This window comes from Porites lutea, chromosome 4 (genome assembly GCF_958299795.1).
Source record: "Porites lutea chromosome 4, jaPorLute2.1, whole genome shotgun sequence".
Lineage (NCBI taxonomy): Eukaryota > Metazoa > Cnidaria > Anthozoa > Scleractinia > Poritidae > Porites > Porites lutea.
Genome location: NC_133204.1, coordinates 22965914 through 22993716, shown reverse-complemented (window position 1 = coordinate 22993716; position 27803 = coordinate 22965914). Strand labels below are relative to the sequence as shown.

The 27803-nt window shown below is 40.0% G+C and overlaps 1 protein-coding gene across 1 annotated transcript; it reads left to right on the top strand.

Moving 5' to 3' along the window:
- Positions 1–292: 292 nt before the first annotated feature.
- Positions 293–27803, top strand: LOC140932956 (kinesin-like protein KIF23). The gene is made up of 35 exons (XM_073382465.1): positions 293–405; positions 477–564; positions 1163–1255; positions 2864–2899; positions 3113–3218; positions 4780–4916; positions 5651–5778; positions 6133–6193; positions 6287–6393; positions 14000–14112; positions 16689–16810; positions 17049–17151; positions 17244–17335; positions 17477–17542; positions 17617–17670; positions 17960–18021; positions 18274–18308; positions 19048–19101; positions 19227–19285; positions 19391–19493; positions 19622–19680; positions 19876–19916; positions 20363–20408; positions 20509–20571; positions 21672–21731; positions 22142–22192; positions 22617–22706; positions 23022–23114; positions 23474–23555; positions 23905–23981; positions 24261–24329; positions 24747–24844; positions 25349–25415; positions 25789–25850; positions 26366–27803. Exons 1-35 carry the CDS (start codon positions 395–397, stop codon positions 26379–26381), a joined length of 2604 nt encoding a protein of 867 aa, XP_073238566.1. The 5' UTR covers positions 293–394; the 3' UTR covers positions 26382–27803.

The window sequence follows — 27803 nt, the reverse complement described above, 5'->3', positions numbered from 1 at the left end:
TCGATTTTACTTAAAACTACATTTTCACAAATTTCAATCCATAGCCAATTACTGGTGAAAATTTTATAGCGATCGGACAAGGAAAAAACTACTTTTAAGGCGATTGAAAAATATCGGTATGGCCTTTGAAAAACTGTATCGAAACACCTTAAATACGGTATTTCACCCTCCCCTTACTAATTAGATCGTACAGCGGTTTCCTTGTATAACATGCGCCTGAAGTTACAATGACGTCACCCTTATCCCTGAGCTCACTCTGTGATTGGTTGTTTCAAACCAAGACCTTCAAGGCGGTTTGATTCAAGAATTCTTGTCCGACATATTGATTTTCGAGCTGTTGTTCGAAAACATTTTCCTGATTTTCCATGGTGAAGAACATCTTTTTGCAGTGACCATGAAGCCAGCGTAAGTAAGAATCACATTTTGTGGATTGATGTTGATATTGAAAAGTAAACTGACTTGCATCTTTCGTTTAGTCCGAAAACCCCTTCTTCGACGAAGACCCCGCGCGGTGGCAAGACACCTAAAAGACCGGCGGTCAACAAGTTGAAGGATCCCGTGGAGGTATGGAAGAAGATATCGTTATTTTTCATAGGTCACAGGTTTCAATTTTTATAGAGTCGGTTTCAGTAGATGAGTTATCAAGCGGCTTATAGCTTAACTAGCTAGGTGGTCTTACAGAGTGTTGATTTTAATTTATTTTGTGGTACAACCTTACACTGCATTTTTAAGTTTATACATGATGTATGTAGATGCATATAAGCCTAAGCCTTTAATTATGTTTTCCACACGAAAAGGCACCCTGAAATACTATTAGTATATTACAACTAAGGCAAATAAATCGGAACAGACTGGCTCTCCAGTTTAGCGGTGTTTTGATCCCTGAAACGATCCCAGAATCAAAATATCGGGTTTCTGTTTTGTTCTACTAAAATTCGTCAGGAACGTTCCTCTGTTTCCAGCCCGGCATTTATAGGTAATACACTTCAACTTTATTACACCAAAAAGGGATAAGTAATATAAATGATGACCATATGTCATCTTATGAGGAGGTGATTTGGAAGTCGTATTTGGCCTGGTATGTGTTTGTAAATTTCTCATGGCCTCTTCACTGCATGCATTTTTGTGAATGATAAAACAATGCTGATTTTGGACGTTATAGGTTTATTGCCGAATTCGACCTCTTGGAGACAATGAAGAAGAGTCTTGCGTACAAATCATTAGTGACACGATATTACAACTCACTGCACCAAAGGTATTTTTTTGTTTAATTATTTTAAAAGAGTATTTCACTGGTTAAAGGCTGATTTTCATTAGCGAAGGAGTCAGAGTCGTAATCAGAAGCATATAACTTTATGATCTAGAGAAAACAGAATTCTTTTTCGTCTGATTCCACTTACAACTCTGTCATTTAAGTTCAAGTGAAAACTGGGTCGTCGAAGTCACAAGCAGAAGCAGAAGAAGTAAACTAATCACAAACCATAGGAATGTGTTTTGTGATTGGTTTATCCTTCTGCTTCTGCTTTAGACTCCGACAATGTGGTTTTCACTAGATCGTAAGCGGAACATTAGAGAAGGAATTGGAAGCAGAGTCGGAAGAAAATGGAAATGTTCTGATTCTTCTGACTCCAATTCATCGCGCTTGTGACTCTGCTTGGAACTGTGATTTTTGAGTTTCATTAGGTCCACTTACAACTCCAACTCTGTTGCTAGTGAAAACCAGCCTTAAGCTTTTCAGTTAATCCCATACTATTATCATGCATACACTGTACATGTTTTGCCTCTACTCATATTAACTATTTGGTGACATAGCATGAAATTGCTTCAGGCATGAGAAATGTATGGGGCTGTATGGAAATCTACAATCAACAACTAGGGCCCCTACAACAACAGGTACTACATTATGGTCGTCCGAACGTTTCAAAATTCGCTAAACTTAAATTCGTTGTCGCTATCTTGAATTCGTTGTCGCTAAATTCAAATTCGTTGTCGCTAGCTTGAAAAATTCCTTTTCATGTATCGTACTATTTCCACAATTCCACATTTTTTAACCTTCTTGCTCACTACGATGATATCATGTCTTCTTGCTTCAACAACATTATCACATTGGATGTTCATATCCCAAGGTAGCTTTACTTCACCATTTTCCACAACACCTTCTGGTAAATGTTCATACCATTTTTCCTTCTTTCAAGCTGGTGTAACACACACAACTTCCAATGTATAATCCTCACCACATTATCATGTTCTTTGATATTCCTTCTGGGCTAACCTTTTTTCACTTACTTACAAGTTGACAAACACTCTCACCCTTTTCACCACACATTCTACATAATGATGACTCAGCAGTCTGATCAATGTGTCCTTGAGAGTCTGTTCCTCTGCTGCACAGGACTTCCATTGGAACCTTCACGTCATCTGTCCTGCATCCATATTTTCTGGCATATCCCTCCGGAATTGTCCATGCATTGCTTTATCCTTCCATTTTCATTAACCCTTCATTATTATTATTATTACTATTATCATCATCATCATCATCATTATTATTATTATTATTATTATCATAAGCCAGTGTACTTTAATACTGTGCTTGAGTTGCTTGTTTTGTCAACTTAAGTACTTCTTTTTTATTGAAATATTTTGTTGATTCTATAAAGCACACTTGTCTTAATTTAACATATTAAGTATGTTGGAAAAAAAATTGGTGTCTCATCACACTCCCCAAAGTGGCCACCTCTCTTCAAGGACCACTTATCTCCATCCCCAAGGAGGATGTTCATGGCGGCCCTTGGCTAATAAATATAACAGTTCTTTGTCAAGTCGAATGTAAGGCTCAAGATAATGTAAATGCCTTGTTTTGCAGAATTCAGCGGGATACAAATCTGGCCACAGGCTAGAGGTAATTAATATGACCTAACTTATGTAATAACTTTCTACAACTTGGAGCAGGCTGCTGTATGTGGTGTTTGATGGCCAAGTGTTTGATCATATTCTGATATTTTTTTCTTACAGTCGGTCAGCCTACTTGATAAGTGTATTACAATACTAAATTAAAACAACATTTATTGCCCTTAAACTAACATTACATTTTTCCTCTCAAATGTTCTGGCAGACCCAGCATACCTTCCAAAAGGTTTATGATGAAAAGACAACCCAAAAGCAGCTGTTTGACAATGTAGCAATGCCTTTAGTTGATGATGTTGTCCATGGGAAAAATGGTAAGAATTTTTTTACTTCTGATCTCCAAAATAATCATTTATTAATAAACATATCTGTCTGATTTCGTTAAAACGTGGCCACTGGATTTTTGCCTGGCGCTGGGCGTAGTTCGGCTCCAGGCCAGTCCGGTGCCCAAAAATGTAGGGCGCTTGACGTCTTGGTCGGTACTGCTGGATAGCCCAGGGACTGCCCTAACAGTGGGTGGGTGGATCAGGCCTTGGGGTCAAAACAAGTGGGGTAGGGAGGGGGCTGTTTTGACGCAACCCCTTTAGTAAGCAATTGTGTTCAGTGCAGGCTTTGACTGGTGAGTACCTTGGTCTTAATTTGCCCCAGCCAGCTGAATTAGGCCTCTGCTGAGAATGATTATCATGATAATTGCAGAGCTCACAGGGCTCAAAATTGCGACTGATACAGTCGCCAATGCGACTAACATTTTCTCCTTAGCGACTAAAAATTCTGGTTTAGTCGCCACTTAGGCGACCAGGTTTCTCTATGATTTAGATTTAAATTAAAAGACTAAAGTTAAAACAAACATGTCATCATATCTTGCTTTGCTTTCGTCATAAAAAATGTGCCAAATTATATAAACGAAGCCAGTTTACCTCCAAATTTATAACGACTTCTGTCCGCGATATATCTGATGGATCACGCCACACTACAGGGCTTCTGATAGGTCATGAAAAAAAAGTCAATTTCACGGGATTTTCAGAGAAATATTTGCTGAAATTTTCGGCGCTAAGCTCACCAAAAACCAATCAGTAAAAAAGGCTAATTTTGTGGGGATTTTCCGGGCAAATTTCGCTAGAAATCAATCGATTTTGGCGCTGATTTGACGGGCCTGTTTAATGCTTTTTAACAGAGATAATCATTTGCTATTTTAACAACAAAGCGCTCGTGAAATGAGCCAATGGCAAAGCTTTTAACGTCATGACTAGTGCCCAGTTTTTTGCAACATAATTTCCGCCTGGTAGTTTTGGAACGTTGTTCCGCTCGTTGTGGTGGTGAAGTTTCAAGATAAATTTGCAAGTTTACGGCAATTAGACACCCCCAATAATAGCCGAGATACGTTTCAAATATGTTGTATTGACATGTATTTGATAAAGATTTCTAGTGAATTATGTGGTATTTTGAATGTTTTTGTGAATTTCGCGGGATTTCGCAGATTTTCCTGAATTTTGCGGCTCTGCATCCTCGCTAAATATCAGAAACCCTGATACTTAAAGAGCTCCATCATTTACATTGTTCAAAATGGCGACTAAAAATTTGCATCTGGCGACTATATTTCTACAGTTAGTCGCCAAAAGGCGACCTGAGGATTTTTTTAATTTCGAGCCCTGGCTCAGTGAGAGGTGCAGACAGTCACCCACTGTCCTGGGTTGGGAGGGTCAAAGTCTTGGTACCAAGGACGCACTTGGCATAGTACCTTTAGACACTCAATTAAGCCATGTTTTCATAAATCCAGTCAGATATCAATTAAAGTTTATATCTAATATGAACTTGAAACTTTGCTACAGCTGTAATACCGTATGTAGTTGTGTCTCCTATATTTTTTACTCACAGGCTTAGTATTTGCATATGGCATTACTGGCTCTGGAAAGACACACACTATGACTGGGACACCAAGTGACAGTGGCTTGCTTCCAAGATGTTTAGATGTTATCTTTAACTCTATTGGAGAGCTGCAAGCACCTAAATATGTAAGTTTTGAACCAGCTATATTCGGTGAGGTGACCAGGAGCTGGTTGCCAGATAATAAATGTATTGGACCAGCTTTAAGAACATTTTGAAGACCAGCTGGAGTAAACAGTGAGCCTTATCAGCTTGCCAAAAATTCTTTTTGAACAAAAAACTGTGCAAAGAATGACTTGCACATGCCATAGCTCGCACAGATGACAACACAACACACAATCACTTACCTTGTTAACTAACAAATTCAAAAGTTGTTCTTTTTAGATTACAGTATAAAACTCATTGTAAAAAGTTCAACAACAACAACGACATTTATTGACCCCTTATACATAAGAGAGATGAAAGTTACATCCAATAAAAATTAAAGCCAAAAGGGGAGTTGTCTTCCTAAAATAACTAATAAGTAACAAGTGAGTTTTGAGTTTTGAGTGCACTTGGGGGGATTGTTAAGCTCACAAGAACTAGAGGTTTTAGCTTGTTGACGTCGCCAGCATGCTCAATGGGGAAACGAGAGCATGCTCGTGCTATTGAATTTCATCAGGCGAGTGTCCTAGCTGTTATAAAATTAATCATGTTTGCTGGCTTCTCAACATTTATGTGTAAGACAAAGTTTAATAATGACATTTAAGCTTTTGGCCTTTGCTGCCTGTTACTGTCTGGTTAATATTCTGCCTACTGTTGTAGGCAGGATGACGTGGCTGTATTTGTTACAATTATGTTGTCTTTAAATTCCTCCTGCAAGGTTTTCAAACCGGACAAAACAAATGGTATTGAAATACAGACTGAACTTGAAGCTAAGCTGGAAAGAGAAAAGCGTGAAAAGGAAGCTGCATTGCAGGTCCCACCTCCAACGCCAGGATCAAGAAATAGGTACAATAAATAGTAAAATTATTGTCAAAGTTTTTTTTTTGTCTTGCCCTGGGCCCTGTTGTTCAAACGTTAGGCAACAACCTTGACCTTTTGACCAACTGGCAACCTAAACTCAATTTCAGTTTGTTTGTCTGACATGGTGGCTTGGCCAGATATCAGTCCTTTTAAGAAAGAATTTACAGCTGCTGTTTGTGCCAAAATAGAAGTAAAAGGCTGGTAGATCAAGTATGAAATAGACATCCGTATGTACAAGCCTCTCCATATATAACTAGTGAATTAACAAAGTTTGTATGGTATATAGAAACAAGTTTGAATTGAGTTGCTTTAGATTTTGTATATTGTTTTTACTTTCAGAAATGCTGATAATGATTTTGCTGATGTAATAAGAGTCCCTGAAACAGGGATTGTCAATGATGTGAGTGAATGAACTTTTTGGGTAGTTGTTCTGACATGTACTAGTTACCTTGTAATGTCTGGATTAACTTTCTTTCTAATTGTTTGAATGCAGGTGGATGAAGACAACAGCTACGCAGTATTTGTCTCTTATTTTGAAATTTATAACAATTATGTTTATGATCTTCTTGATGAGACTCCAGTGGACCCCATCTGTCCAAAGTAAGTCCATAAAAAAGTTTGGATAGTTTTAAATGTTGCAGAAAGCTTGTCTTATCAGTCTTATTTGTCAAGTTATAAGACAGGTATGGGTTAGGCACAGAGGATAGAGTTTGGGTTAGCCCAACTTGAACCACTCATGGTTTACATTTGGTTCATGAAATGTTGTAATAATAACATAATAATAACATTTATTTATTTATACAGCGCAAACTCAACTATACAGTTTTCAAATGCGCCTTACAATTAAAAATTACACAAATGAATAATTATCTAATCTATAAATTACAACATTATATCAGAAAAGGAGAGCTACTCTCTCTACCGTAAAGCCGTTAATCAAGAGCGTAAATCGCTCCGCAGCAAATACTTTGCCTCAATAGTTGGTGAAATGCTGTCAAATGGATTGCTGGAATGGTTCCCTGTGCCAGTTCGGACAGCATTCTCTCCAGTTTACACCTGGATGGTGAACTCGGTGAACTTGAAATCGCTAACAAAATTAACTCGGCCTTCCTTGCTCCCATGGAAATCTTCCAGCCATTAGAGGCAGTTGCACCTTATAAGGATGACCCCTATGTATTCACTCTATCAGAGCCTGCAGTCCTGGCCGTCCTGAAACAACTAAATCCACGCAAAGCAGCTGGACCTGACTGTGTACCCAGTTGGCTCCTGCGTGAGTACGCTAAGGTTCTTGCCGAACCGGTAACAGCAATTCTGAACTCTAGCTATAAAGAGCAAAGACTACCTTCGCCCTGGAAGCTAGCTGATGTCGTCCCGCTCCCCAAGCAGAAGCCTGTGGAAGATCTTAGCAAGCAGCTGCGCCCCATCTCCCTGACTCCCGCCATCTCGAAAGTCGCGGAAGATTTTGTTGTATCTACCCATGTCGGCCCTGCTGTGCTCAAGGTCATTGACCATGATCAATACAGCTCTGATCTCGATGTTTCACCACTGGTTACAAGCCACGGACGGTACAGGTGCAGCTGTCAGGGTCGTGTTATTTGATTACCGCAAGGCCTTTGACTTTATCAATCATAAGATACTTGTCACTAAGATCAATGGCCCCGATATTCCGCACAGCATCAAAGCCTGGGTGACTGACTTTTTGACAAATCAACACCACCGCGTCAAGTTGTCCTCAGACTGCTTCTCTGAGTGGGGTCCAGTCCCCACCGGAGTTCGTCAAGGGACCAAGCTCGGCCCTTGGCTTTTCTTACTCATGATCAATGATCTCAAGGTTGACGCTCTCATGTGGAAGTATGTAGACGATACGACAATCTCCCAAACCATACCTCGCGGCTCCCTGGGTGATGTGCAACACGTTGTTACTGCCGTGGAGGACTGGTCTCGCTCCCAGCGGATGCAACTAAATGCCGACAAGTGCAAGGAGATGGTTATTGACTTTAAGAAGATCTCTCATAACTTCTCCCCTCTCGAGGTAGACTGAAACGAGCTTCCTGTCACCGACTGTGCAAAGTACTAGGTGTTACGATATCCATTGACTTGAAATGGAACAAGCACGTTGTAGATTGTATTAAGAAAGCAAATAAGCGCCTGTATTTCATTGTTTCCTTGAAAAGGGCTCGTGTTCCCCTTAATGACATTGTGAATTTCTATGTATAACAATCAGACCTGTACTAGAATACTGCGCTCCGGTTTTCCATCACGCACTCCCGGCTTATCTTAATGAGGATATAGAAAGAATTCAGAAAAGAGTGCTTTCCATAATTTCATCTGCCATGTCATATTGGGAATGCCTTGACAGCCTAGGCCTGCCAACGCTATATGATAGACGCAACAGACTATGTAGACAATTGTTCGATTCCATTGCTATCAATCCCAGACATAAGTTTTAACACCTGCTGCCACCAAGAAAACAATTCAGCTATAATTTAAGGCGTCAAAAGTTATATAATTTGCCACGTTCCCATATGGAACGTTTCAGATGCTCTTTTGTTTATGCTATGTCCCAGGGTTGTGCATAAAGCTCTTAAAGTTTCAAAGAAGTCGACTTTATTGTAAGATTTTTATACATATTTTTTTAGTTTTACTACACAAGGTATTTATATTCATATGATTGTAATTAGTTTTATATTTTAACTAATGTTATTTGTAAAATACGTAATTCAGTTTTATGACTGCAAAGTATTTATACAATAAACGATTTAGCTATCTATCTAAGGCTTTTTTTAAAAGGTGAGTCCTCAAATTACGTTTAAATGCTTAAAAATCGGAGGTGCATCTAAGATCTAATAAAAGATTATTCTACAGTTTTGGTGCAGCGGCTACAAAGGCTCGGTCACCACGAGTAGGGAGAGTCCTGAAGTTTGGATTTGAAAGCAGATATTTGTTATTTGATCTGAGGCTGTAGGAAGAATTAGGTTTAAAGTTAACGAGAGATGATAAATAATTAGGAGCTGTTCCATGGATTGCTTTGTGAGAATAATAATCTTAAATTCTATTCTAAACGTTAAGGGCAGCCAGTGTAATTCGTATAATATTGGTGTGATATGGCAATACTGTGGTGCTAGATATAGAACTCTTGCAGCTGCGTTTTGAACATGCTGCAGTTTAGTGAGGGCGCAGTGGGGTAGTCCGTATAAAAGTGAGTTACAATAGTCCAATCTGCTTGTGATGAAAGCATGGACTAACTTCTCGGCAGATTCTATGCTTAGATATTTTTCTGACGCGTCTAATATTGTGTAGATGAAAAAAAGCACTCCCACAAGTTTTGGTTATGTTAAAGTTCAGGTTGAAATGGCAGTCAAACCAGGCCCCTAAGTTTCTAAGAGGTTCCATGCTGGGAGAGATGATGGATTCGCCAATAGTTAGAGTAGCGCTTTAAGCTTTCTGTAGCTGCGCCTTCGTCCCAATGAGCATAAACTCAGTTGGAATCATTGATCATGAGTTTGTCATTGATCATCCAGCTACGGATGTCACAGAGGCACGCTTCCAATGGTGGCATCTTGATCGGAATCATCGTTTGCATTGAATGCCAAATAGGTACCGGTATCATCGCCGTAACTGTGCGCTGTTGGCAAGCGCTGGCTAATTACATCAAAAAGCTCACTAGTGTAAAGGGAGGACAGCATTGGGCTGAGATAAGAGCCCTGTGGTACACCAAACTTCAGATCAAAACTGTCTGACCTTGCACTGCTGATTACAATACGCTGGGATCTATTGACAGATAGGATTTGAACCACGTTACTGCTTGATCTTTAATTCCAAATTTGTGTTCCAGGCGCTGCAGTAATATATCATGGTCGACTGTATCAAAGGCAGTGCGTAGATCTAGGAACGCAAGTAATGTGACTTGTTGTTTGTTCATGCTGACAAGTATGTTGTTGTGCATGCGCAGTAAGGCAGTCTCTGTGCTGTGATATTTGTGGTTGGCTGATTGAAATTCTGCATGGAAACATCTGATTGAATGACACTTGATCACAGATTTGTAGTGCAGCAGCCTTTTCAGTGATCTCTGAAAGGAATGCGAGATTGCTGACGGGCCGGTAGTTTTTCTTTATCAAATCCATGTTGACTCTCTTTAACTTTGGTCTCACTAAACCCTCTTTCCACAGGTAGTTTGTAGTTACTCAGAGTAACCAGTTAGTCTTAAGTGAACAGCAGTAGTAACTTGTCTGATGTGGCAAGAAAAACTTTTTTTCATTTGTAAACATAAATAGTTTAGTTTGTTAAAGCATTGGTAGTGGTTATCAGACCAATCTACCTGTAAACAATAAGCACATCCTGTTGTAAGCCCCTCTATAGCTTGTTTTAAAATAAACTTGATTTATTATAGTACTTTGAGCTTAACTAAAACTGGTAAATTCAAAATCTCCTTTTTATCAGCACTGATATAGCTTGTTTCTAAGTGATTTTCCTTTTCCATTTATAAGCCCACTTAATCTCTTGTATTTAAACCCCTCCATGTATAAGCCCTCCCAAAACCTGTTACAAAGGTTTAACGTGTGAGTCGCACATGGAGATTGGGTGCCTAGAACCTGGAGGCTGGAGCTGCCTACCCCTAACCCAGGTAGCATGAACATCCCAAAAGGCCAAGGCCCTGGGTGAGGAAAAGGGAAGGACCTATCCGTCAAGCAACAAATAGGCTGAGAGGAAATCCAGAGGAATTGGGGTGGCAGCATGCTCTGCTGGAGGGGCCAGGCGCCAGAAACGCTGAAACTGGAAATGGGAGGGAGCATCAGCAACAGGGTTAGCTTCACCACAAACAGAACTGATGAGGCCTTAAAGGAAAAGGAATGGTGCACTGCCAACAAAGCTAGGAAACTCATCAGAACCATTAAGTAAGAACCTCTAGGGGTGCCAGAGGACAGAGCAGCCACCACCAACTCATTGTCATGCAAGAACTCGAACCACCTTGAGGACCATGGGGTCCCTATAAAATAATACGAAGCCACAACAATGGGAAAGAGTTCCTTATATGCAGTAGACAGGGGTTGCGGTGATGCTGACCATGAACCACAAAACCACTGGTTGTTGAAGATGGTGCCATAGCCCAGAGTGCCTGTGGTGTCAGATGAAACTTGGATATCAGGAAGAAGAGCACATTCTGGCATCAAGAAGAAGCTGAGCCCATCCCAACTTTGGATAAGTTTGTGCCACCAAGTCAGGTCAAGACAGAATTCCTGGTTCAGATGAATTGGATGGTCATCACATCTGAAAGAACACAGTAAGTTAATCATGCGATGAAGGAATGTTCTACCCTTGGGGACAATCTTGCACCCATGGTGGAGGTGGCCAATAAGGGACTCTAACTCCTGCTGTTTGCAAAATCGCTTGCCAGACCATGTTTCCAGCAGAATAATATTTCACTCTCTCTTGTCAGTAGGAAGCCGTGCCTGCTCAATACCTAGGATCGACGGGCAAGTAGACAGGTCCTCCAGCTTGTCCGGGTGAAGAGGGAGGCCGAGTTTGGAACACAGCTAAATACTCGCCTGAAAATTGTTGTGATACACCAAAGAGGCTTGGGGACCCAGGGTGAAAAAATCATCTAAATAAAGACAAAGGAAGTCAACACCATGGTGAGAGGTCAGCATCCACTGTACCATGTCTGCAATAGCAGGTAAAAATGTTTCAAGCCGACCGAAGACCAAATGGAAGCACCATGTCCACGTAGTATTTGTTATCCTGCCATTTCATCCCCAAAGGCCAAAAGCAGGAGATCCAAAGGATATGAATAGCAACATTGCAATCGGTGCCTGCCACATCAAGCATTACCATCAGGGTGCCAGGGCCTCAGGCTATGATGCCACCAATACAGGAGTCAACTGTAATGTACTGGACTGAAAAGAGATCTTTGGAATGCCATCATCAACACTGTGGCCATCTGGAGACGAGAGGTCAAGACTCAGGCACCATTTTTCCGGCAGGTTCCTTTTTGGAACCACCCGAAAACGGGTGATGTGCAAATCTGTAAAGGGCGGTGAGGTGAAAGGGCCCACAACCCGACCATGTGACACTTCAGTCGCGAGGTAGGCGTCAATGAGAGACGCATGATGGAAGGCAGATTGCATGTTGGATGAGGCAGACTTCACGGAGCCTGACAAGGCCTCGAAGCCAATACGAAAACTGTCACGAAAACCATTTAAAATGTAAGCCATTACCGCCTTATCAGGATAATCAGCCAACGCCGCTTGGAACTGAGAAAACTGTAATGGAGACACTAAATGTACAGGTGTTAAAGATGAAAATGAGTGGACAGGAACAGACATGTTAGGAGAATCTACAGAACTAGAACAAAACAAAGCCGCTAAGCAATGCAGTCCACAAGGCTGGTCAGGGCCAACAGGAACATTACACTGTTTACAGGAATCACTGTAGACGGCTGGACCCCTTCAGTACCTCCCTGTTGCAGGGGAGGGGAAGCGAGACAATTGGTGCCAGGGAATAAAATGGGCAGCATACCCTCAGATGGTCTCCATCACATGAGCTGCAGATGTGGCGGGAGCGGCAGTCCCCAAAATGCCATAGGCACCGACCTCTGTTTCATAAGATACTGTTATACATTAAAAGGGAAGGGCACTGTTTCCTGGTGAGCTGCCGCTGGTGTGGATGGGCAGGAGGATGACAGCAATGAGGTGGGGAAAGCTGGTGAGCGCAAGTGAAAATTATATTGGTCCAAATTCATCCTGGATCAGTCAGATGCACCAGTTGCGGCAGCGTCCCTCCCAAAGGCAAGGTCATACTCTAGCCATGCACGACCAGATGATTGGCAGTTTGAATGATCAGCAACTTGTATTTTGTCATATCTGACCAGTGATGGGGATGGGAAGCACAGATCACCATTTGGGAGATTGTAAATGCCTCAGTATAAGTAAGGCTGTCTTCTTCTTCAACCAGCGGACACTTTTTGGAGACCAATAACTTGCCATCCAGAAATGACTGGGGCTCCTGGCCAACAGCATTGAGATTTGCCAACAATAAGTCTGCTAACTCCACAAAGTTGCCGCTAGTAATTTTTCACCAATTTCACGGGAAAGGGCGCATGACCTGGGCCCACCACAAATGCCTTGTCGCACAGTGAGGCCAAACTGTTGCTGCCCAAAAAGAGGCTGGAAACATGTGATGCCTTAATTGGAGCAGTGATCGATTGAGCAAGGCCCTCCTAGCAAGAGCCGTTGATGGTGAAAATGGTGGTGAACATAGACACAAATGGAGGTAATCTCAACCTACCTGAAGTAGAGGCAAGTGAGCTGGCAGCAACCATTGCTGAGCTGGAAACAACACTGAGAATAGAAGGAGGAAGAGGAGCTGCACTGGAAACCAGAGGCTGCACAAAGTCTGCACGAAGCGTGGAGACAAAAGTCAGTAGGGAATGTTGAAGTGCATGGGCCACCATGACCGTGATCTTGTTTGGAAGTGAATTTGATGCTCCCGATGAAGCCGTTGTGACTGCCACTGAATCCCCAGATGATGGAGGAGTTGACTTAGAAAAAAGTGGCAACAAACCTGCCAACAAGCTATTGGATGTAGATCGCAGAGTGGACCACTGAAAACTTGGAAAAAACCATGAACAAATGGGCCAACCCACGAGTACCATGTGACAGCACAATGCAGTGATAAAAACAGTACAGAACTCCAAACTGAACAAGACGCCCTACAAACTCCTAGAAAAAAATAAAACTGAGCAAGACGCCCGAACACTAGGTACTGTAAAACAACAAGCACATGTAAACGCACACGCATAAATTGCAACAGTAAACTGCTGACCCAGGGGGCTCTGGAAATTGCCCCGCAACAGGCCTAGTTCAGTAAAGTAAACCCTGGCAAAAACGCCAGAATATAGGATAACTGCCAGCTCGCCAAATCACACCAATAAAACGCTAACAAATGCAAACCCCATGCTCATGCCAAGCCAACTACTAAGCAGCTAGCTCCTCATTGTTAATTAAGTTAAATAAGTGTATTATCTTAACCTCATTTTAAAGTTCAGGGCTTATAATTGGCAGTTTACTCTTGAAAAATATCAGCATTTCAAATTTCTTTCAACTTGACCTGTTTTTCACCACCCACTAAAGCTATACCACAGGTTCTTTGGAACCTGCCCCTTTATTCTTTACTACGTTACTCATAGTGTCTTGGTATTAATTCACAGACCACCAGCATCAAAAAATCTGAGAGAAGATAATAATCGCAATATGTATGTTAGTGGGGTAACAGAGGTTGAAGTCAAAAGTACAGAAGAAGCTTACAGTATCTTTTGGAAAGGTGAGAGGATAATATTATTGTTTCACTTCATGAAATGATTAGGGCAAATTTCAAAAGTTGGCATCAATTTACAGTAACTTACCTTAAATTAAATTTTTGTTCCCAGTAAATATTATAATTTTGAGGTAGGAGTCTTCATGTTCACGACTTATTTTCTATTACTGTGTTTCAATAATGTCATGTGTGCTGAAGGTGGGGAGAATTTGTGTTTCTTTGACTGTTTAAATTGGGTTTACTTCTCTCACCTGAAACTCTACTCCCCCCTTCACACTAACATATTTCATTGGACAAGAAACGTTATCTTTAAATTCACATTTAATTTAATTTCTATAATAAGATACAAATTCAGAAGCATATGCTTCTGATAAAATGAATTAAATGAATCACTAGGTCAACTGTAAGTACTTAAAAGCATTGACTTGCTCTTGCTAGTACTTATAAATGCTACAATCTTGGACAAAACTGTTGAGAAAATTGTATACTTGGACAGCCTTTTTTTAAACATCGTAGTTGTACCGGTTCTTCCCTCTTCCCCTTCCCCTGAAAGCAATGTTGTTGTGTATTCAAAAGAAAGCCCGATCCCTGGGCGTTTGTTGGAAGCAACATTGAATTGGGGGAAGGGGTTTTCTTTCCGCAAAGGCCTTGTTTTGGAAATAGCTTTGTTGCGTAGGAAAGTGGACATGATGGGGGAAACTTTCTCAAGTAGTTTTGTCCGGGATTGTATTTGACTGGGAAAGGCGATTTGCAGCCTTTAACGCAGCCAAATAAGCCTGTTCTTTATAAATGAAGTACATTTCAAAGAAAAGTAGATAATTAATGCAAAATGAGTGAAAACAGAGGCGTTTATGACAAGAAAATCAATTGGTATGTTTTACTTGATTGGAGTGGTCAGTCAAGAACGTTTGTGAAATTCACTTTCCATGCATGGTTTTTACGCGCGCTTTGAGTGAAGAGCAGAGGGCATACATTGCGCTTTTTTGAGGACGAAAAGGACGTTTCCGTCAAGTAGATTAGCCAGAAAACGGGAATTTCACCCCCTACGATTCGATCAACAAATAACACATGAAACTTTCGCTGAACTTTCAGAGCGCGTGACCCGACAACTTTGAAGAATTTTCCCTCGCCGAAATAGTCAATGGGCAAACACTTGCAAAGAATAAAAGCATCAAATGGAGAGAGGATGAAATATTTACAAAAGCTGCATTTTTACTTTTCACGTTTGAATGCTTACTTTTGAAATTGTAGCGATATCCAGTCCAAAGAAACACACTATGAAATCTAGAAATGTCACGCGCGATAACGCGACAAAATGTACTATCGCGTGACCTGTAAAAGTGCACGTGTTGTCTTCGGGTTACATATGACTGGAAAAATTATGACCTACACTGATAATTTGTAAACCAAGGTATGATAAAAGTTGCCAAAGTTGACTTCTAATCTTTTTCTCTCAACAATATCTGCAAGTCGGAACGATTAACAGGACATTTTTGGGCGGCTGCGAAGATTAGCAACGGTTAACAACGGTTAACAGGGAAGTTTAATAAGAATCAGAAGGTCATTCTCTATTGAAAACGAAATGGTGTTAACCGTTTCATTGCTTTGTTAATCGTAATATTATTCTATCCATGGAATTGTCATAAAAAGTTAACCGACTTTTAATAAACAAAGTTTCTGTACCACCCATAGTTTAACCAATTATAAGCTTTGAGAAGCAATTTCCACCTGACGGGAAACGGTTCCATATCGGATTGACTATTATGTCCCTAAATAAACACTACGAACTCCTTTTCTTCGAAGAGAACCGTCATACAAGGCTTGTTCAGACTCTTCTGAAAAACATAAGTTACTTTTCACATTTTCCGAGCCTTCCATTCCGGAACTACCGGAAAATATGTAACAATTAGCACGCGTTGTACGGCTATTGCGAAATCTGACTGTTTTAAAGAGGGTGCTGCAAAAAACGTAATGAGGTCGTGCTTTTCTATGAGAAGATGGTCTGGCGTGAAACTTTTTGCTCAAAACAGCTTCTGTAAAGTGCTTTTTATTAGCATGTTTTTGTTTTGTCCTTGCAAATATTCTTGCGAGAAAACGCGAATCACCTTGCACACAATCTTGGACAAAACTGTTGAGAAAATTGTATACTTGGACAGCCTTTTTTTAAACATCGTAGTTGTACCGGTTCTTCCCTCTTCCCCTTCCCCTGAAAGCAATGTTGTTGTGTATTCAAAAGAAAGCCCGATCCCTGGGCGTTTGTTGGAAGCAACATTGAATTGGGGGAAGGGGTTTTCTTTCCGCAAAGGCCTTGTTTTGGAAATAGCTTTGTTGCGTAGGAAAGTGGACATGATGGGGGAAACTTTCTCAAGTAGTTTTGTCCGGGATTGTAGACTGTTCTACACAACATTAGATCTGTCCACTAATTATTAGTAGGGGAGTAAAAAAAGATACTGACTTTTATTCCAATGCATGTAGACAAAAGTTACCAGTAGGTGAGAAAAGTGTTCCGATAGACTGTAAATAGTACATTTTTTATCACATCTTATGATGTATGTACTTATTATTTTGAACTTTGGATACAGGCCAGAAGAAGAGACGTGTTGCTAATACAGTACTGAATCGAGAGTCAAGCAGAAGTCATAGTGTTTTTGCTGTCAAATTGGTGCAAGCTCCTTTGGATCCAGATGGAGAAGAGGTCTTACAAGTAAGTTTTTTCAGCATCCATATCTAATTCAACTATTTGAATTGAACAATATTAGACAATGTTGCTAATGTCATAAAGAGAAGAGGGCACCTATTTTGTTTGGAAGATTGTTTGTCTGGTTTATTCATGGTGATTTCCAGTTTGTGGTGCTTACATTTGGGTGGAAATATAGGTAGGTGGAAGTTCTATGAAAGAAACTTTGTAATCCTTTGTCTTTGTATTGATTCCATCCATTTAGGATAAAGACCAGATTGCAGTTAGTACTCTGTCATTATGTGATCTGGCAGGGTCAGAAAGAACCAACAGAACAAGAGCTGGTGGAGACAGACTCAGAGAAGCAGGTACTTTACATTGCAGTAAGTCAAATCACATCAAATCACCTTCAGTAGATCCCTTCATATTTTTTTCTCTTGCCTTTCCCATTCTTTCATAGGTAATATCAATGCATCCTTGATGACATTAAGAACCTGTATGGAGGTTCTGAGAGAAAATCAGGGAAATGTACAAAATGGTATTTCCCCAAAGGTTTGTATGTACAGACGTATGGCTTTTATTTGTCTTGCCAAGGTGGCAGCTGCTTATGATAGTAGAATATGATGGCCCAATGATTTTCCGCTCAAAAAGTAGAAGGACATTTCATAATTTTATTGTTTTCTTTGTTTTCAGATTGTTCCTTACAGGGACTCCAAACTGACACATCTTTTTAAGAATTTTTTTGATGGAGAAGGGAAGGTGAGATTTAAAGATGTGCACTCACTAATTTTACTGCGGTTTGAAGTTATTGACCAAGTATGTAACTTTTTCAGGTTCGGATGGTTGTTTGTTTAAACCCAAATGCAGATGATTATGACGAGAGTGTGGTGAGTACGAAATAAAGATAGATGGTAGATTTTAAGCTCAGTAAATGAATTTAAAAGATGCAATAATCAGCATATCGCGAATTGGGACAGAAAAAAGAGTTCTTAAGTCTGTGACAGGATTCAAACCTATGACCCTCTGAACAGTCCCCTTAGCTACCGTGAAATTCATGGAGATTAAGGCAACATACCAGGTTCATGAAAAATGTTTTATAAAAATTGTATATTCAATTACCTGAAAAATAGCTTGTTTTGTACCCGCTAATGTACTTTTTTCGATATCCCTTTTTAGCATGTCATGAAATTTGCTGAGGTTACCCAAGACGTTGTTATAGCCAGACCTCAGTCTGTCAGGTACTGTGTGTAAAAATATAACTTGTCTCTAATTACCAGAATTATGACACAGCATAAAGTTCAGTGGAAAGGATAACTTTCAAACAACAATAAATCATTGCCTTTTTGTCTGATGTTCGTTCAAACCCCTATCAATTTTCAAATAACTTAAGATGAGTAAATTACTTAAGATTTCATACTTGTTATAAAATGTATGTTTGCCAATATGTATCAAAGTCAAAACTAATAAAACTCTGTGTTGTTTCTGAACAGATTTGACACTGGTCTGACACCCGGAAGAAGGAGAGGTATGCAAGAGATCTTTTGGGTTTCAATATGATTGTACAAAAACGGTCTCATTTTTAGCATAAAATTCTTTGAGCTGTTTGTTTGGCCAAATCAATTCTCTTTCCCAAATTTTTTTGTGAAACCTAGATTATCCCGTCAATATAAAAAAGGCAAGCGATTTAAAAATTACAAAACACTCACTCGTTACCATAACTTATAAAATAACACTCACAAAATTACCGGCTAAAGTTTCTGTTACAGAATTATGTCAAGAGGTCAAAATACTGAAGTTGTGAAGCATCTTCATCAAAGATGATTGGCTAAACACTCCTTAAATCCATTACAGTTGTGACCAAAAACATATAAAAAGACTATTTCAAAATACAGCATGTGGAAATGGGCAGAAGCCTGCAAACAGAAAATTCACCTCAACAAACATCTGAAAATCATGAGACATGCAAATACCCCAAACACTAAAAATACCCAAATTTAAAATAAAAGATGTCTACTGCGCGATTTCATTGGAAAGCATGAGAAAACTAGCCGCAAACTGTGAAGGTAAAAGTGACTTGTCATTTCCCGCAGAAAAAGGCCAGGGTGCTAAAACTTTAGCTTAAATATCTTACATTGTAAGGTGTAAACATATTTGAACGTGTAAGAACAAATCAGAGACGCATCGATCCCTGTTTCTCACCTTAACTCCATTCACTCTTTACACAAAATAATAATTTGATTAAATTTCTTCTCTTTTTTTCGTAGCGAATCAAATGTACAAGGAAGTTCTCGCTCATGTTGAGGAGAATGGCAATAAAGGTAATCCACTATGTGTGATTTGCCCAATTAATTGAACATAAACAATAACAAAGGCATTTTGCAATTTCTCTGTCTCAAAAAAGGTGCTTCGAAACTCCTTTGTCCATTTCGATTTTCTTTTGTAGATGAAGTGATCATAGCCAAACCACTGCACACTATGGGCCCACCTTTTCCATTGTTTGAAGTAAGTGAATTACTTTTGTTTTCTTCTTTCGGACGAACTTGTTGAGTTTTAATAATTGCTAATCTGTTGTATAGTATCTTACGTTTTGAACTCATTTCATTGCAGCTGAATTCTGCAGAAGATAACAACACGCTGATAACCTTGATAAATTTTCTTCAAGATAGACAAAGGCGAAGGCAGACTCTCATAGATGATTTGTCAAGGAAGGGTAAATCAATGTGTGAAGTTGTGATTATCTGACACTTGAAGTGAACATCCTTGATCAGTATGTGAACCCTTTCCTTGGACTTGTCATTACGGGTCACATCAATTCCTTTTTCCTTCTTTCTCTTGCAGAGGGAATTTTCAGGGCTCATCTCTTAGAATTAGAAAAGGAAAACAGCCAAGCGAATGGGGTAAGTATATAATGACGTTGTTTTGAAGTACACCTGCATGGGTATACTCAGCCGGTTTTTATCCAGTTTGCACTTTCCACCGTGATTTTCGGGACTTCAACATTCTGTATTCGTGATAAGCGCTTACCAAACAATCTTGCTGGTCTATCGGCTTGAACTAAACTCTTTCTTCTCCCATCGATTTTTGTCCTTTAGATTATTACAAACCTCAAGGCGACGATTGAAGAGAAAGACAGGTATTTAAAAGAACAGATAGACATACGTTTTAGGGCTGTTTTTGTGCCAACCAAGGCTTGCGAGAGAGACAGGAAGGTTGAGAGAGCGTGGTCCAAGAAAGAAGTGGTTTGGTAGTGGTCTAAGCACACCACCTTTTGATTTATTTCTAAATATTAATTTTTTTTGTTTGCAAAGAGTTCCTTTGTGAAAAAGAGAGAGCTCGCCTGTTGTGTCCCTCTACTATACTGTATGACATTAGCGCAGATTTATCTCTTGATGTTGGTAGCCTCTTTACTTGCTCCTCGCCACTGGAGGCAAGACGTCTCTCTCCGAATTTTTCTTTTTTGCGCTGGAAACGGCGGAGAGCGATAGGGGTTGCTGTATTCGCAGCCTACAACTTCGAGGATAGATATAAAAGTTCAGTTGCATATATGTAGGTAACTCTTTTTTTGATTGTTATTTCTAGAGACATACAGAAGCTTGAAAGAAGATTGAAGGCTCTGTCACAAAAGGTATATATAGTGTGTATTATTAAACGGTTTTTATTTGTAGGTGATTATTTTGTGCTAACCTCAGAAGTACCTCATCATGTCATGATTTTCCTCTCCGTAGAACGAGATGCTCATGAAAACAGCTGAGCTGTACGAGCAAGACAAGAAGGAACTTCAATACGAGGTACAAAGTCTTGTGCAAGAAGCTTAATGCATCTGTCAACACGTTAAGGTTTATTTTGACCGACTCCGCCTGAACACGGGACCACTTCTTAATGTCCCGAATGTCGTTTTTTTTATAGTAGGGTCATGTTTCTATTAAATAACTCATTGAAAATTCAAGGACACTATTTAATCAGCGTTGAATTACTATAAATAATAACCAACTGACTAGAGCTGATTAGCTCTTGTAACCAAATCAGATTTGATTCAAAACGGCTTTCGAGCGCAGGGGAACCAACGTCGGTTGGTTGTGATGGAGGCGATGTTAAGCCGAATCTGGTTTTAACATACAGTAGAACCCCGGTAACTAGAACTCTGAAGGGAAAACAGTTCGGGTTAGCCGGGGCTCGATTGTCACTGTTAGTAATTGACAGTAACTGATTATTTGGCATTTCAGTGCATAGTACAGGGCAAATTAACTATTTCATTAAGAACGGTGACATGATTATGGATTTTTACGATAAAACGTGATCTTTTCGTTGCATTAGTTAAGACCAGTTTGTGTAGGGTTAGTTTTAGGGCGCTTTCTATGTGTCAGAACTGGCCTGCCAGACCAGTTAGTTATCAAATGAAATCGGCTTTCTCCGAAGGGTTTTTGCTGAAAAACCATCTCGTTTGTGCATACTACTAATTTAGGATTTGACTGATGTGGCTGGATAGTTTTGATTAAAAGTGAAATTCTTATAACGACGGGAATGTTCTGGCCGACCATTTCTGACACATGAAAAGTGCCCTTAGTGTTTCTACCGATTTTACGATAAGAGGAGGTATTAAATGGGACGGCATCCGAGTGGAGTGAAATTTTGATCAAGGGAAAGGAAATTTATTTCGAGTTAACCGAGTAAAAATGACTGAAAATTGGATGAAATCCCAGGGAAATAAGTTCGAGTCAGCGGGCCGGGGAGTTCAAGTTATCTGGAGTTCGAGTTGCCAAGGTGCTACTGTATCGTATTTCAGTTTTACAACTTACTTTTCATCTCCTAATAACTTTAATGATCTCCTCATTGCATTGTTCGATTATTACTAAATTGCTTGTCTGACTCGGATTCATATTTTTTCTAGCTGGATGATCAGAAGAAAAGAGCAGACAAAGAAAAAAATGACAAAGTCAAAATGAGACAGGTTAGGACTATTAGATGTTAAATTTGCACAAGCAGCCTCTTAATTAAGAGAATTAGAGAGAATGAAGGCAATATTCTTGCTTCAATTAATACACGCATTATCTGGGCTCCTTTTCCACTAAACAGCCAACTAAAGGCGACACCCTTTTCTGCGTTTTTGGCATCAACCTGCGACGTGACAAATTTTAACGTTTGCCTTTCCTACAAGAATAAAGAACCAAAATGAAAAGTGGATTTACACTGTTTACAGCTTTCCCTGCTAGCACAGTGTCGAGAGAAATTTCTTTTTTTTTTCTCCGATAATAAACAGAATATAACTCTGATTCGTTTGCTGCGTCATTTTTGCCTGTCGCCACATACTACTCTTTAAAAGCTGCTTTTTTAAAACATGTTTTCTTTTCCTCTCGTAAGGCTTTGAAAGGTGTGGTTTCACAAGAAAAAGACAAATGGCAACGAGAATGTGTAAGTGTGAAGGGTTTGCCTGATGCGTTTAAGTGTTAAACAGTTAAAAGACCTCCCTGGCCGGTTGGGAATAACGCGAAACAAAGGCCGCTCGAGAGAGGAACTTGCCTGAGAGACGGATCCGGGAAAGGAAAAAGTCTGTTCACAGGTTACAGAGGTAGCCTAGCTGGAGCATCTGAGAATCAGACAAGTTCACAGGCTGAACATGTTTGACTTCTATTTTGTTCTACCCTTCTTGAAAAGAGCTTATTTAAGGGCTACTGGAAACAGATAGACTATATTTTGTATACTGTAATCCTTTCCTTTCTAATCATTATTATGGGGGAACTTTTGTGTTATTTATCTTATTCAGTTTCCCGACCCTATGAAAGGCAGAGCTTCCTTAACAGCCCTTACTAACGCTTTGAAATGTTTTATTACATAGTCCAAACGGGTTAAAGACAAAGAGATGGAGATGCAGGCCAAAATGTGGCAGAAGGATGAAAAGTTGCGACAGCTCAAGGAGATCGTTCAGGTATGCCGCGAACATGTCTCTCGCAAGCCTGATACAAGACCCTAGACCTACAAAAAAAGTCCTAAACTGAATGAAAATGGTCACATTGAATTTATTCGCTTGACCTACAATTGTAGGTAGATACAGAATGGTTTTTCCAGGCTGAAGCATGACGCTTGCCCGTAGAATATGAACAACTTTGCATCAAAGGATAGGTTTTAATGTGGCACAGTTGTACTGAAGTAGAAGGAATAAAAGACATGCTAAAGTATCTTTGTTTTTGAAATTCCAGTTAAATGTGTTTGACACTAGATGTTTTTTGTTTTATTCCTTCAGAACATGAAACCAAACGAAAGAACGTTAACTCGTGCCCAGGCCAAAGCAGCAGCTGTACCTCGATCCAAGTCCCCACCGCCCGTGGCGAGAAAGGTAGTAAAGGTCCCTGGGTTAGATGGTGTCATTGACTTGACAGTAGCTTTTAAAAATGTGGCCTTTATTGTGTATTGAACCTGATGCTTATTTCCACGAGTCCTATACGACCTCATTGAAACACACTTCACTCGCTTTAAGAACTTCTGAGAGGTTGACTTGTAGCAAGTAAGTCTACTTCCGTTTAGATATGAAATGGGTAAAATATCGTTGCTGGTTGGAACAGACTCGACTTTTGTCGTGTGGGCATGGTCAATGGTTTTGTTGGAAATGTGGCTCAGTCACACAGATTATCATTTAAAGTGTTAGGCTTTATTTTGTTGTAAAGTAAGTGTTGAATTATCTCGGTTACATTTCAGCCACCCATTAAATCACGTCACAGACGGTCAAAATCATCGGATTGCTGGATAGAACACAAACCCGCCACACACTTAGAAACAGGTACGTCACATGCACCTGAAGGTATACTTTGAAAAATGTTTTCAATCAACGTGGAAATTACTTGCGGCTGTACGAGCTTTCCTGCGTTTGCGTGCCGCCGTCGTTCTGATTGGCTCATTAGATGCGGTCCACCTCTAGTCTTCTAAATTTGATCAGAATACTTAACTCGATTTTGGTTTCACGAATCGTATAAAGTACCTGATTTGTAAATTGAAAATCCATCAGCAAACGTTGTTTGTTCCTGTGCCTTCACTGATAATACGAGTATATCTTTACTGTAGCTCGGTTGTTAAGGAAAGGATAATTTATTTGTGGTATTTATTATTTACTATCACCAATGTCTTGACAGATACCGTTCTCAAGCCATCACTCAGGAACAAGAAAACTGTTTATAGACCAGATGAGAAGGACTTCAGACAGACTCACGTAAGTTTATGATGCGCCTGAGTGTATTGTGTTCCTCCTAGCCTCCTAGCAAGCTCCGGTTCCATTTGGGGGAGTCTCAATAAGTCACGCAACGGAACGCGAAAGGAGACGCTAGTGCGAGGGACTCCGTTTCATCTGCCTCTCGCGATTTCGTCGCTCGCTCGCTCGCTTCCTCGACGTTCTCTCATAGCTCCATTCGCTCGCCATAAATTGCTCACAGGCTGTGTTCCTCCTAACAGACTTGGCTACATGTACTGTTTTTCTTTTTTCAACATGCAGGCCACAAACTATGTTTTGGCTCATCAGGAGGAAGATTCCGCTGGTGAAATAGAGACCAAGTTAATCAAAGTGAGTCAAAAATTGTTTATCCTGTTGTTGCATTTAATTGTTAGCATGTGACTTCAAACGTTGGTTTTGAATGGGCATCACTGTAAGTGAACTGCACCGGATGCAGTAGAACAGTTATGACGGAGTTGATTCTAAAGGACTGTATCCTAGTTACGAAAAAGAAAATTGTTGTCTTGAGTTCACGTCCTCCATGAAACGTAAGACCAGGACGTTTCACGTCGTAATCGTGCAACAACGGCAATTAAACTTACAAAGAATTGTGATGTACGTGCAATGTTGTTGCATTGCTTATCTGAACTTATTGCTTTTTCGCCGTTCTCGTGGTCCCATGGTCGTTGCTTAAGCTCCCTACTGTGAGATTAGGAAGCTCGCCTTCTATTTCTGTTAAGGATAATTCAAGTTTGATGCGATTGGCAGGGCGACGTTTTCCAAACAGTGGGAGGAGGTCACTCTATCCAGTTTACAGAAGTTGAAACTCTGAAAACAAGATCTGATGAACTTACAAGTCCTGGAAGGTTTGTTCTAGTCGTTACAAACTTTGGCTGTTGTATTTGTAACGCGTTTTGGTAGTGATTACATTGAACACTTTTTCTCACAAGAGTGGCCAATTTCAAAAGTACACAAAAATTCCCAATTGAATTTGCTAAAATTTTGAAATAGTAAAAGGAGATAGTACTATGAAAGAGGTTGGGATGGCGGGCACTGCAGCATTTCATCCACAGACTCAACTGGTAGAACTTCCTTACAACCGGACTTCCTCCATCATTCGTCACTCAGGTAGTGGAAGAGTGAGGAAATTTCCTGTGCTGTTATTGACCAAGTCTTCTGCACACAGCAGGATACAAAAAATTGGTGTTATACTGTCTTAAGCTTAGAGCTTCATGCCTCACGAAGTTATTAGAACTTGAGTTACAAGATGAACACTGTATCGATACCAAAATCTAAATGCACTCTGAGAGCATCAAATATGATTCTATGTGATTGTCTTCTAATTCTCGCTGTCTGTTTGAATACTATAGGAAAAGGCGAGCGTCTGATTCAATCGATGATGATAGCCGCTCCAGTTGGACGGATGTAGAAACCAGGGTAAGCACGAGTTCCATATAATTCTTCACCACCTGACTATAATTGGTGTTGCCGGATCTGTGACGGTTTCATTAAGCCTCCTTCATGCACTTACGTTTGTTTCAAGGAGTTGTTTGTCACTCCAACTCGCTCTCAAGAAGGCGTGGCCGGCTACCCAAATCTCGACATTGTTTGTCGTTTTATCTATTGTTGAACCCCAAAGTAGCCTTGAAGTGTTTGTTTCTTCCTTGTAACCTTGGGGTCCCTTAGCCCTTGGGCATTGGCGCATTCAGAATTTCTGTACTCAACCCTACTGATAAGGCGCCCGTTGTGGTTCAAACTGTTTTCTTACTTTTCTGTTAATAAGCTGTTTGTACTTTTTTTGTATTTCCAGTGTTCCACAGCGATCGAAGGCCGACCAGGAATGGGCCCCAGTTACAGCCACATAGCATCTAAGTACGTACTATTTAGCAATTATTCCTCGAGCCCGGATGGGCCTTCGACCTCACGGGCTATTGACTCAGAGGCCATGAGGGCAAGAGGAATAATTGTTTTAGTAAAATCCAACTAGTTGGTCAAAAATATCGAGAATAAAAAATTTTAGCTAGTTAAAGCTGCACTTTAATCCTTTTTTGCCGCCAAAAGCCCGCGCTTTTCGCTACTAGTGGGCTATAACATATAGCCTAGTAGTAGCTCAACCAATCAGAACGCAGCATTGATAATAGACCACTAGTTGGATTTTACTAATATATAATAGCAAAGTTGCTTCAACTTGCGCGCAGGGGTAACGTTTGAAAAAGTGAAAATACTACTTGTGGAAGAATTAAGTGACCAGTTGTTTTTGACGTTATTTATGCCAATACCTTCTTTGTTTTTCTTACCTTAGAGTGTCTTATGTTTCCAGTGTGAATCATGACTTTCAAGGCTCCTCCCTATGTTCATAGCTAATTATCTTTTTTTTTTAATTTCAGAAAAAAGAAACCTTGAAAGGGAGTGAACTTTGAAAAGTGAACACAGAATATTGCGTTAATGTTTAAATTTATAGTGAAAGTTATGTTTCATTCTGCCTTCCTTGGATGGACATTCCAGCGAAATGTTTCTGACTTGGCAGGGGTTATTCTACACTAAGAAATGCCGGCCAATTAGGGCGCTCGGTATTCTTAAACCATATAGGTCTTATCACGGTTTTCGACGCCATCTTGACGAGTAGGCAACCGCGTGAGAAATTACAGTGTTTGTATGAGAATCTAATGTGGAATAATTTCCGTAAAACGGCTTTTCTGAAAAAAATATGAACTGTAAACTAAAGCTACACAGCAAAGGATTTTACTATCAAATTTTGGGGGCCGTTACTGTGCTTAAATTTCTCCAGACGCTTGCTTCAGACTTTCCACATATTTGTCTGCAATTTTTTTCCCGGGAAACGTTTACGGGCAAATGTATAGAAAATTTTAAAAAGTGGTTCTAACGCATATAGCTGCATGTAACGACCTCAAACTTTTTCAGAAGAATCGTTAGGAGTGAAAATTTAGTTTACAATTCATATTTTTTTCAGAACAGCCGTTTTACGGAAATTTTTGGACATTAGATTCTCATACAAACACTAATTTCTCACGCGGTTGCCTACTCGTCAAAACCGTGATAAGGTCTATTGTTAGCTCATGAAACAAGACGTGGTTGATATTAAAAACACGACTCGCACACTTAACTCCTGCATGGGTCAGTTAAGGAAAGCTTTTACAGGTACAAATTACAAGTGTAGAGATTGATTTAGGGTTCGAAAACAATTACCTACACTTGTAAATTTCAGTTTAAGTTTCATTAAATCGACCCATGATTTCTCACTTCAATCTACTTAACAGACGGTAATTATTGAGATTTTAAATTGATTTTTTGCGCATTTTTTCGAATTGCGGAAATACCTCAGGCTCATTACCTCACTAAATAAACCCTGCTTCGGCAGCGGTTGGATGCTAACATATTTGAATGAGAGCTGCATATAAGAAACGGCTGAGAACAGCATTTACTACCTCGCCGCTGTAAAATTAAAAGGAATAGTTTTAATTATTAATCGCAATCAAGATGTATGCTGTTGTCTTTTCTTTCAAAGATCACAAGATCAATTTGTGTTGTACGCAGCTGTTCTGTCTCGGCACAAAGTGGGGAAGAACGTTGCGTATCGAGACAAAGAACGGCTCTGTAGGAGAGATTAGAGAGAGTCGGTTGCCTGTTCTGTCACATGCAAATTTCAACTCTGCCGGCAGTCTCTCAGGTGTGGCTGCCAACAAGATTCATTTTTATCCCTTCTGTTTTCGTTTTAGTCATATTTCCATTTAGTCGTAAGGTAAATAGCCTATTGTACAAAGTTGTAGGTAATGATTAATGAATATAATTGCTTTACTCTTATCA